General features: G+C 55.3%; 1 protein-coding gene across 1 annotated transcript in view; it reads left to right on the top strand.

Annotated features, from left to right (window-relative positions):
- The window catches only part of LOC125911092 (uncharacterized), a 22,943-nt gene continuing 10,496 nt past the window's right edge, over positions 1-12,447 (top strand). Inside the window, exons 1-5 of the mRNA XM_049614720.1 lie at positions 1-51; positions 135-247; positions 607-613; positions 5,250-5,629; positions 6,460-6,540. Coding sequence (XP_049470677.1) covers positions 1-51; positions 135-247; positions 607-613; positions 5,250-5,629; positions 6,460-6,540 — 632 coding nt within the window. The remainder of the gene's footprint in view (positions 52-134; positions 248-606; positions 614-5,249; positions 5,630-6,459; positions 6,541-12,447) is intronic.

The raw sequence follows: 12,447 nt of genomic DNA, 5'->3' as shown, positions 1-12,447 counted from the left end.
ATGGGCTCCCTCGCAGAAGATGTGGCCGTGCCGACGGGTGTCCCCGACACCGTTCGTGAGGGGGCAGCCGTCAGGCCCTTCAAGGACTCAAGAAAGTGGCTCAAACGCCCTTCACCCCCACGGTTTACTTGTAGGGATTTACCCCGGTTGTGCTTCGTGTGCGTGGAGCAGAGGTGACCTCCGTGCCCATCCGCAAGGGCCTGTGGGACGGTGCCGAGGAGCCGGGCGCCTGGGAACCGTCGCCAAGGTGCGCGTCAGCTGACGGGCACGCTGTCCTGGGGGCAGCGGCTGGGTCCTTCCCAGGAGCCCGGAGAGTCCCGAGTGAGCTCCCTAGCCATGCTCTCATACACGCGCACGTGGGGGTATTCACAGCAGCCCTGTTCGCTTTTTTTTCTTAATTTTGGAATAATTTTATAGAAAAGTTGTGAATTACGATACGAGGAATTCTTATATACTCCCTGCCGATTTCCCCTAAGATTAACCTCTTACCCAACCGTGGTCCCCTCATTCAAACTGAGATATTAACGTTGGTACAACACCGTTCACTAAACGGCAGCCTTTTTTTGGATTTAAGTTTTTCCACGAGTGTCCTTTTTCTGCTCCCAGATCCAACGTAGGGTCCCACGTTACGTTTAAAAAAACATTTTTTTTCTTAAAAAAAAAAAACCCAAAAGATGTATTGAGACATAATTTGCTTACCGTACAACTCACCTATATAGTGCACAGTTTAACGGCTTTTAGTGTATTCGCAGAGTTACGGGAATATCCCCTCTGTCTGATTCCAGAACATTCTCGTCACCCAAAAAGCATCCCCATGCCTGGCAGCAGCCACCCCCCCCCCCCCCCCCAGCCCCCACCACCCACTCATCATCTCCTGTCTCTGAATCTTCCTGCTCCAGACATCGTGTAAATGGGATCATCCAACACGTGGTAATTCGGGGCAGGCTTCTTTCATTCAGCATGATGTCGAAAAGCATCGTTTTTATAGCAAAAAAAAAAAAAAAAAAAATGTGAAGATTAATCGACAGATGAAGGGATACATCAATTTCGATATATTCCTATAATGAAATAGATTCGACTGTGAACATGAATGATTTCGAGCTGCATCTGTCATGTTTGATGAGCCTCAAAAGTGATATTGAAATAAATAAGTCAGCTGCGGGATTCACGATTGCCAATAATTATACTATCAATGATGATGCTAGTCACCAGTTAACTGGCTGGGGACTAAGTGTCAGGCACTGTTCTCTTGATGAGGATTGCTAACTGATCATGCATGACGCAGACAGTTTCTGTCAAGTTTTATTTATTTTTATTGTTTATTTTTTGGAGAGCGTGCGAATGGGGGGGTGGGGAGGGGTGGAGAGAGGGAGACACAGAATCGGAAGCAGGCTCCAGGCTCCCAGCTGTCAGCACAGAGCCCAGCGCGGGGCTCGAACCCACGAACCGTGAGATCATGACCTGAGCCGAAGTCGGACGCTCAGCCGACTGAGCCCCCCAGACGCCCGTATAAGGTTTTAAAATGTGCATGGTACTACCACATATCGTTTATGGGCACATACGTAAGCGATGCGCATGTCGCAACATGCAGAGAGAGGATAAACACCGAGTTCAGGGCAGTGGTTACGTCTGGGGTGGAGGGAAGGAGGTGGAATCAGGAGGGACGAAAGGGACAAGCGTCCCTGTAACGTCCGACGTCTCAAGCTGGTGGTGGACGTGAGTGTTCGCTGCTCCCCGTCTGTTTCAAACCGATGGGTTTCATAATTTTAAAAGGAGCAAGACTACAGAGCAGTGAGTAGAGTGAGCTATATTTGGGTTTTTAAAATGATTCGTACGCATATGCTTGCAGATGTATGCACGAGGCCAGGGAAGGATCACAAGGAATCCTTAATAGGCGAGAGCTTTGGGGAGGCACCCTGGGGTTCGGGAAGCCAGCGGGGAAGGGAGACACGCGCTTGCCTGATACTTTTCTGAGTTTCATTCGACACGTGTCTTTACCACTTGATTAACAAGAGGATCCCATCTGTCTTTGTTTATGCCCGCTGGCAGTGGTATGCCATTTCCCAGGCAAGACCTCGTGTGCCCCCACAAGTTCCTGGGGCCTCAGGGATCGTCAGTCCACAGCTCAGATGAGACCGCTGAGGAGCCCAGAGGTGGCGGGGTTCACGGACTGGTGGGTGGTGCAGAGGGGGGCCGGGCGGCTGGTTCCCAGGTGAAGTCGCACGCTGAGCAGTGAAACGCGCTGGGTGGGTTTCCTTGGCCTCCGGCCCCCGGTGCCCTCCCTCTGGGCATTCAGCTTGGCTCCACGAGCTGTTCTCCGAGCCGTCCACACGCAGACCTCAGTGACCTGCGGGCCACAGCCCCTGGGGGAGTGGGGCACGCACTCAGCCCTGCACAGCCACGTGGGACTTGCTGGAGTGGCAGCGACCCCTGACACCGCACAGAGGGTTGGGGCAGGTTTATTTTGCAGGGGTCGCTTTGGAGAAGGGACTTGCAAACTCCAGCAGGCACCAGGGTCACCTGGAAGGCTTGTTAGCCTGCGTGGCTGGGTCCTGCCCCAGAGCTTCTCGTTCTGCAGGTGGGGGAGGGACAGACGTTTGCGTTCCTCCCCATTTATTTATTTATTTAGAGAGCATGAACAGGGGAGGGACAGAGAGAGAGGGGGGGAGAGAGAATCCCAAGCGGGCTCCACACTGGAGCCTGACCTGGGGCTCGAACCCACGAGCCGTGAGATCATGACCCGGGCTAACACCGAGAGCCAGACGCTTAGCCGGCTGAGCCACCCAGGTGTCCCAGACATTTGCATTTCTAACCGGGTCCCAGGTGACTGACCCTGATGCCGCCGGTCCAGGGACCAGACTTGGGAGACCCACTGCCTTAGAGCCTCCCCTGCTGTACTTTGTAGACCGACGGAGGCACGGGGGACAACGGTCCAGGCGCTGGCAGTTCCAGAAAGCAGATGTACAAGCTGCCCGTGCCTCAAAGTCACCTGTGCTCCAGGCTGTCGCCACCCACCTCTCACCCCTCACCCACGCCTGCCGATTGCGGACAGGGGACGCGAGGGGCAGTTTCTCGAACTGCCCGTAAGACCCGCCCAGGAGAGCATTAACCGCACAGATCCGGGGGCTTCCTCTTGTTAAAAATCAAATAAAATAGCAGACCTGAAGGTCCCGAGCGGATAGGTCCAGTTAACCCATGTAAGCAAGCTTAACCCTGCTCGTCTCACGAACAAGAGAACTTAGGTCGTTCGTTGTCAATGTACGTGGCAAACCTAAGACGTCTTCTCCTCCCCAAATGGTGTAAGATACTCCTGTTTAACCAATTCCCTGCCATCTGGAAACTCCCACCTGGTAACCATTCTTGCTTTATAAGCCATCCTATAATGACACGCCCCTGAGCTTCCTACCACTTTCAAATTTGAGATCTCCCTGGATGAGAACAGTTTGTTTCTCCCTCGATAAAGTATTCATAGGAGTAAAGCTCTCTGAATTTTGACACTTCCTACTGAAACCGGATGCCTGGGAGGAGGCCTGATCATCCGCCTGTTCACAGACGCTCCCGCCTGCCAGCCGCGGGGAGGGGGGGGAGGGGAGCAGTGCACACCAGTCTCCCCAGCAGTGCCTGGCTGGGGGCTCGCTGGAAACGCAGAGTCTCCGTGCCCCAGCCTGTTCCCCGGGCTCCTGGGCTGTACGCGTACGCGTGAGCTACAGACCGGGCCCCGAAGAGTTTCAGCCTGCAGAAACAGGACCTCAAAAGTCTCCAGGGAGGAGCCCCCACCCGCCGCTGGTGGGAATATAAATGGTGTGGCCTTTGCAGGAAACGGTCCAGCGACTCCTTCAGCAGGTTCCACAGAGAGCAACCACATGACCCGGCAACTCCACCCCCAGGATATACGCCCCAAAGAACTGAAAACGGACTGAAACAAATACTCGTACACGCATGTTCCCAGCAGCACTATTCTTAACAGCCAGAAGGTGGCGACAGCCCACACGTCCATCAACCGACAAAGGGTTTGTCTTCGGCAGGATGGAACCGGCCAGTGCCAACAGCCTTATGGAAGTGTGACTACGTGTAATGCCACTGGATTGTGCACTTTCAAATGCTCAGTGAGGAGAATCCACCTGGACACTCTTGTGACCCCATTCGTCACCTGTCCGTACATCCTCCATTTACCTTCTGCCTTCTTTTAAAATCATTTTTTTTATAACTTTTAAAAAGTTTTTTGTAATGTTTACTTATTTTTGAGAGTCAGAGAATGAGCGGGGAAGGGGCAGAGAGGGAGGGAGACGCAGACTCGGAAGCAGGCTCCAGGCTCCCAGCTGTCGGCACAGAGCCCCACGTGGGGCTCGAACCCACGGACCGTGAGATCATGACCTGAGCCGAAGTCGGACGCTTAACCGACTGAGCCTCTCAGGCGCCCCTTTTTATAAAATCTGTGTTTATTTATCTTGAGAGAGAGAGAGTGCACACACATGCACTAGTAGGGGAGGGGCAGAGAGGGGGAAAGACAGAATCCCAGGCAGGCTCTGCACGGGCAGTGGAGAGGCTGATGTGGGGCTGGAACTCACAGACCACAAGATCAGGGCCTGAACTGAAATCAGGAGTCAGACACTTCACCGACTGAGCCACCCAGGCGACCCCCCCCCCTTCTGTCTTTTAACACATCCACAACTTTGTTCCTTGCAGCGCTGTGTGGAGCCGGTTGCCCACTTTCCCAGTGCGCCTTGCTTCTAGGGATACCACTGGCCTATGACATATTGGTAGGCACTTCTGGGAATGCACTGGCTTCTCCGGTAAAGGGGAGCGGACACAGCTGCCATGGTCTTCCCCTCTTCTTCCTCGCCTGGAACAGAATGTGACGTGTGGGGTGGCAGCAGCCTTTTGTTGCTGTGAGGCTGAGAAATTGGAGGGAGAGGCTGAATCTCAGGCCTATGTTGAGCCGTCAGATCAAAGCCAGGGACCACCCACCTAGGGTCCTCCCATTCACCCATGTTTCCAGCACACCCTTACTGAGAACATCTTGTTACCGATGCAGGGCATCCAACAAGACAGATAAAATTCCTGCCCACGCGGAGCTTACATTTTTGTACGCAGTCCTATGGAAAGAATAAAAGCACTTTTTGTTGAAGCCATTGTTAAGTGGAATTTCCATTATTTGCAGCCCCAACCTGCCTTTTATTTATACTGGTCTGCTTCCAGGGATGGGGTGAAGACACATAGATGCTCGCAGCTTTGTGAGGTCGCTCTAGCCTCGCCCGCGAGAAGCCCCGAGGCTGCACCGCAAGCGTCTCATTTGTGCCGTCACCTGCCTGCGAGCTTTTCCCCGGTGGGCGGGGCGCTTCATCCACGGCCCGCCTCCTGGCCCCCGGGATTGGTCGGAAGCTGCCTGTCCTCCAGCTGGGCCAATCACGATCCCCCCCTTTGCCAGTCGGGATTGGTGCTCGCTGGGCACGTGCAGAGCAGTCCCGGTGCCGGCCTTGATTGGCTCGTGCGGGGCACGTGACCGACAGGCCCAGGGTCCTCTGCGGCCGAGGCGGGCGGCCGTGACGTCTCCCGTGGCCCGGCGGAGCTGTGACGGAGACCGCTGTCGGAGCTCAGGACCCGGGGGCCGCCTCTCCGGGAGCCAAGGGTGAGGCGGGCTCCCCCAGACCCCCCCCCCCCCCCCGTCCGGGCCCCGGCGCGCCATCTGGAGTCCTCGCGGCCGCCACTGACACCCCGCGTGCCGCATGGCAGGCCCGTGGCAGACGGGGAGCAGGAGGGCTGAGCCCCGCTTCCCCGTCGGGCCCCCTCGCTGGGGAGGGACCGCCACCCCCATCCCCACCAGGGCCCGGCTCCCGTTACCGCTTCCCAGCTTCCCAGCTTCCCCGAGGCGGGACCTGCGAGGCAGGCAGCCCTAGAGAGAACAGGTGCCCGGTGTCGTGGGGGAGCAGGGGCCGCGGATGGTTGTGGCAGGAGCTGCGCCTAAATGGATGGGCCGAGGGCAGGAGGCCCCGGGAACTTTCCAGGACAGGGCGGCTCAGCGCAGGGGCGGGCAGGGCCCTGGAGGCCTAGGGAAGTCTGCCTCCCTTACCGGGACTGGGGGAGGACCGGACGGGAGCCGCGGGCACTGAGGCCGCAGCTGCGGGGGAGGTGGGGGGGGGGGGCTGAGGCGGTGAGGGGTGTCCGGGGAGGGTGGGGGGTGTCTGGAAGGAGAGGCTGCCTCTGTAGGCATTGCTCAGGCAGGGAAACAGCAGTGCCTGCGATGGGGCAGGACAGGCCCCTGTGCTGTCGGACATCTCTTCCGGAGGGGGGTGGGGGGGGGGGTGGGGATGTGTCTGCCCGCCAGGGGGGGGGGGGGGGGGGAACCAGTCAGCTAATTAACGGGCCACTTTGAGGTAGTAATAACTGCCCTGAGAAGAGAAGACACGGCGATGTGAGTGGGTGATTAAGATGACTTTTACTCTGAATCTGATGGTTCAGGAGGCGGTGCAGACACAGGGGAAGAACATTCCAGATGCCAAGAAGAGCGGGCAGATTGGAGCCCCCAACTGTGGCAGCAAGGTGAGCAAGGGGGAGCTTGGGGAGGTGGGCGGGGGCCCGACTGCTCCGGATGATGTGGGCCCGGGCCTCAAGGGCAGGGCTGGGGTCCTCGCGGCTGTGTCCGTGTTGCCGCTGTGACTAGGTCGCAGGCCTGCACTGCAAGCTAGATCCAGCCCTCTCATTTGTGGTCCCCCCCCCGCCGTAAAGAGCCGTCCCCTTCTTCTCTTGGCTTCGCGACTGCTGCCAGAAAAAGCTGGCCACTGGTGCCCGGCGGGGGGGGGGAGGGGGGGAGGTGGGGGCTGGGCTTCCCTGGCAACCCCTGCCAGGGCTAGAGGTTTCAGGCCACGCGGTTCCCCCAGAGCCTTGATGTCTTTATCGGGACCTTTGTAGTCACATTTATAAACTCTTGCTCCAAAACGGAACCTTTATTTTTAGCTTGCCCAGATGGCAGGCTCCAAGACCTGCTCCGTGCCTTTGGCTTTCTGTAAAGCTTCAAAGCTGTGTGGGCCTGTGAGACTCACTTTCGAACTCATTCTGCAGCCACGTGCCTGGCTCCTTGTCTCCCATTCGCTTGGCCTTTTCTCCTCCGCCACTGAGGGTGACTGTGAAGGGCAAGGAGGGGCTGCGCCCGTTCTACCTGGCGGAAGGAGGCCGAGGGGTGTGGGAGCGAACGCACGGGCATCGGGGCCGGGAGCGGTTCGCCGCAAGGCCTCTCTGGTTGCAACCGAGGCGGGCTCTGTGGACGAAGGCCACGAAGGAACACGCCGGGAGGGTTCTGGGTGGCCCGGAGCCAAGGGAGGAAGCGTTTAGCGGGAGGGCCTGGGAAGGACGGGGCCCAGGGCAGCTGTGCTCCCTTGGTGAGGCCTCACCGTCTTCAGGGTGATTTGTCATCGGTAAGAGAGACGATCGTCTTTTCCGTACTTACCTCGTGGATCCTCGAGAGCCTTAAAGCAGATGCCACGTGTAATGAAGCTCTAAGCTTCGGGCCTTTATCAAGTCTTTGGGAAAGGCAGCCTTTGATCCCTAGGTCCTGGCTTCCCTGATCCCAGTCGAGGGCAGCGAGGTAAAACAGGTTACTTCTGAATTGGATCTTCTCCCTCTGTCACACCCCTGAGGCAGTTCAGCTGGAAGGAGCCCCCACCTTGCCCAGCCTCCTGGACCCCTGGCCCTGCACAGTTGACTTTGGAGGGGCAGAAAGTGACGGACCCTGACACCAGCAGCCGTTCTCGGGGCGCCTGATGGGGGTTCTCTTTCCTACAGAGGGACTTCGCCATGGAGGTTTTATAGCAAATCCTGGGTGGGCCTTCACCGTGGACCTTGGCAAGACTTGGCTTCCTCATCTGTAAAATGGGGCTATTTGTTCCTACCACAGGGCTGTTAGACCCTCAGTGAGGGCAGTGGTCTGGATGGTGCCTGGCACACAGGCACCCGGTAGATTTACTGTTATTTCCAGCTGCCTCTTGCGACCGTGCAGGGAAATAAGCTGATGTCTGTCTTTTGCTGTGGTCACCTCCCTGGCAGTTCAGAGGCTGTGCTCTCCTCCTGCCCTCTGGGGTTTGCAGAACACATTTAAGTCGCGTAAGCCCCTTGGCAAGAAAGACCGCGAGTGGGCGGTGGCAGGAAGGCTTGATGGCTAGGGGCCCAGGACAGGTGTGCTGCCACCGGAGACGGCTGAGATCAGCTGTCTTCGCGCTCAGACCTGCTCACCTGGCCGCCCTGAAGGCCAGCCCGCGGTTTGTCTGATCCCCATCTCCTACGGGGCCCGGGGCCCGGCTGCCCGTCGGTCTTGCCTGGTGGCCGCGGCTGGTGCTGTGGCACACCCCTTTGGCTCTGGACACGTGCACGCTTCCAGCAGAGGCAGCGGCGGCGGCGGCATGCGGAACGGGGACCCCTGAGAAACCCTGCCGTGTCTCCCAAACCGCCCCTTTCAGATTCTCAGGTGATCGGCTACATTTGTGGCCTGAAGTGAAGAAGTTTGGATCTCTAGTTGACTTTGGCCTGGTACACAGCGGCACCGGTGAGAGTCTCGCGAGATAGACAGGCACAGCCCGCGTAGGTCCTTGCTCCCTCCAGACGCGTGTTTGCAGAGAGCCCAGAGACGTGGCGAGGGACGTAGCACGTGGTGTATCCCTGCCTCCGGGCTGGCTGAGCCATCCCCCACTTGCCCCGTGGCCCCGTGGGTGGAGCGGTGGGCCCCGACGTGCTCCCTGCACCCCGGACAACTTGTGAGATGACAAGGGCTGCTCACATGACCTTCGGCACGAGGAGTGTGGCGGCGTCGGGCCAGAATCTGTGTATTTCCTGTCATTTTTCTTTTACAAGAAAATCGGACTGTGTGCTGCTGCTTCTTTGGCTTGTAAACATTGGAAAGAGTGCTGGGATGGGTGGCCTCCGTCACTAAAAGCAAATATTTTGTTCATTTTTTTACAAACTCTGCAAACAGCCAACACCGCTGATTTCGACAAGCCACCGACAAGGGCCGGCAGGGGCCGGGCGGCAGTGGGGGCGGCAGGCGGGGGCCCAGGACTCCTGCCCGCGCGCCCCTCTCACCCACGGGGCCTCTCAGACACGCTCTGTTTTAGGTGAACAAAAATAGTGCAAGTAAGAGCAGAGAGCGCTTTCAGTGGAAAATTAACTGATAACACGATCTTATTTCAATTTTCTTTTTATTTTTAAATTTAAACGACTGTGTGTGTGGCACAGTCTTAGGATGAAGGCTCCAGAACCACGTCTAGGTCTTCTCAACATTTCATTTCTCGAATCGTTTTTTACTTTACGTTGTGCATTGATACGGGCTTCTCAGTTCAGAAAACAAGGCACTATAACTATTTTATCAGCTACATTAATACAGTGAAGATAGATTTATCCTTTCATTAAATATACAGCATTTGAATACAATATGGTTTTTATGCAGATCAGGTTCAAAACACCCAAGGCACACACTTGATTTTTTTCCTGTTTTTTTTTTGTTTTTTGTTTTTGTTTTCTGTATTTATTTGAAGGCTCATATTAAAGTCTCAGAATTGCTATAAACAGAGAGTTCCAGAGTAGAAGCAATGGACAGTGCTTGTCATCTTAAACACAAAACGGTAAAGACTGTGGAATCGAGAAACACGGTACAGGAACAGTAAAGAAAGAAAACCACTGATACAGTGCGGCTCGGAAACTGAAGTGGTCAGGTCTGCTGGAGTCGGAGGGTCGGATCTGGAGACTCCCCGAGTCCCCCCGGAGCACGGCTGCCCGGGGGCAGCGGGTGCCGTGGGGGCTTCCAACCACCCGGTGTCTACACGGAGAGCTACAGGTGTGGAAAGACACTTCAGTGCCCTGCTTGTTAAAACGCCTCAAATAAAGTACGAGGGAAGGAAAAACGCTTCGAATTCCCCCCCCCCACCCCCCCCCCCCACCCCGCAAGACAAACTGATTACATTTACCTCGAGGAGGTCTGGAAGAAACCACTGGAGGTGATGGGGGTGGTTAAGGTCTGGGAGAAACCACCAGACAGCGAGGCAGGGGGCCTAGGGGAGAGGTCACTACGAAAGATCTGAGGCTTCGCATTTTTCGTGAGCACAGAAACACAGTGGCCGCTGTGCAGATGGAGAATGTGCCAAAACAGTAGAAAGTGTCCAAGGACTAGAGACCTCAGGTTGTCACTGACGAGGCCAAAGAAGAGGTTCGGTGTTGAAAACCTACTTCCCTACAGGCAGAGGGATGGCCCGCGTCTCCCCGGCTCAGCTCTTTGCCAAAGGACCCGAATCCTCTTGCCTCGAGGCTTGGGGCCCGCCGGCTTAGCACAACATGGCTGGCTTCGTGGGAACGACAGAGGCCGCCCGGTGCTGTGGCCCCAGAGCCTGGTGGGGGGAAGACCAGCAGGTGGGGGCATCGGGGTCTGTGCTTCAAGGAGAGCTGTGACTCCGGCTCCCCCTCGGCCCCACCCCCACCGCCGTCCCAAACCAGAGAGGACGGCCGGGCCTCGGCCGGGCTCTCAGAGCTCACAGACGTGCACGCCGACACGCACTTGGCTCTGAAGTCAGGCGTGTCTCCGTCTGCGTCACGAGAGCGCTTTAAGGAAGCAGAACCACGGCAGGTGAGCTGCTGGAAGGAAGGTTCTTACTCTTGGACGAAACCTAGTACCTGCTCAGTTGCACGGAGGTAGAGTGGCGGTGTTGTCCTACCTGCGTGAGATTGCAAGCTGGCAACTTGTCCACTCAGACAGCTACACTGTGTGTAATCAGAGCCACAACCTTAGTGCAATCGTATATTTATTTCTCTTACAGTCATTTTGGTTGCCATACAAGAGATTGAAGGATTGGGAGGAAGTGCAAATTACAGGAGCTCGTTTTTTGTTTCGTTTTTTTTTTTTTCTTTTTCAAAATAAAGTTTAAAAGGAATAAAAGCACAAAAGTAACAGCAACACAGAGAAATGCGAACACAAGTTACACAAAGCGTAGTGTGAAACATATTAGTTTCTAAAAAACAACAAAAAAAAATTGGTTAATGGGAAAATAATCCATGTTTGTGGCCCACACACGAAGTCATTGCCAGATCACCTGGGTAATGCTTGCTTGTTCAGTAACCCAGAAAAAAAAAAAAAATCACCATTTTACTAACTAAAGTACCACAGATAACCCACTTTGTGATATGTAGAGTTCAGCAAATCAACAGTCACATTGAGTCATTTTATATTCTATGAATTAACTTAAAATGTGCACAGACACCCTGGAGAAGGTATCTTGGCAGGTGTACATAATTTACATCTGGAGAAATTTTGGTTTTGTATACACAATGTTACAGAGACGAGGCATGTAAATGCAATTTATTTAAATTACAGTAGGTAAGAAAAGTTGATCTGAAAACCCGGAATAGTATTCACATGATCCTTATATGAGCAGTTTGACGTTTGTCCCACCATGGAAGAGGGCCTGGTCCTAACGTGTCCAAGGGGGGCAGGGGAAGAGCATTGGGCAGCGAGTTAAGTGAGGAACTATTGCTTTCTGGAGCAAAACCATTGGCTAGGGCTCGAGATGGATTCGTCTTGGCAACACGTGTTATTCTCGGTCAGTGCAGGTTCCACGGGCTCCTGTGACTTTTCTCTAATAAGACAAGGCAGAAACTGATGACTGCTCAGCTCTCGGGTTCCCCTTGCAGTCTGCTCGCTTCTGGTTAGTTGCCCGTGGCTTGAAGTCTAAGAAAGGGAGGGGCAGCCACCCTCACCGCCCGGCCGCCAGGGTCCAGTGGCTCTACAGCCACTGGTGGCAACCCAGCAGCGCCTTTCCCTCACTCGCACCTCGCCCCGGCGTGTCGCCTGGCACTGGCCACGGAGGTGATGCCAGCAGTAGGTAGAAGAAAGAAGGGCCGCGGTGAGGCGGTGTACTGACTGAATTTGGCAATCTCACCAAATGGAAGACGAATAATGGCCAAACCACCACCTTTACACTTTGTGAACGAGCAGGCGGCCTCAGCAGGCCACCCACGGCGTCCTGGCGCACCCCACGACGGAGAGACGGCAAGGGCACGGGGGAGGGGGGGGTTGGGGGGGGGGGGAGAAGCGCCTTCACGTTCAACTGACTTCAAGTAGGGGTGGGGTGTGCAGGTCCAGTCTGACTGCAGAGGGGTTTGGAGCGGAGGAAGGGCCGGAACTCAGTTTCCAATTCGGGGGCACGTGGCTGGAAAAACTGTGCGTGTGTGTCTGTGTGTGTGTGTGGGTGGGGGGGGAGGGTGCGTGTTTGTTTTTGGAGAAACCGCTGCATCGTGAATTGTAACCACTTCTGAAGAAATAATTGTCCTTCGATGACGAAGTTCTAGCAAAGATAGAAAATATAACACAGCTCTGCTGGTTCAGATGCATCCAAATAAGGTTGATTTAAAAAGGTCATACTTTTATAATTCCACAGAAATAGTATTATTAAATCACAAAAGTTTTTTTTTTTT

The sequence above is a fragment of the Panthera uncia genome, chromosome D1 (genome assembly GCF_023721935.1).
Source record: "Panthera uncia isolate 11264 chromosome D1, Puncia_PCG_1.0, whole genome shotgun sequence".
Lineage (NCBI taxonomy): Eukaryota > Metazoa > Chordata > Mammalia > Carnivora > Felidae > Panthera > Panthera uncia.
This window is presented reverse-complemented; position numbering and strand designations above follow the sequence as displayed.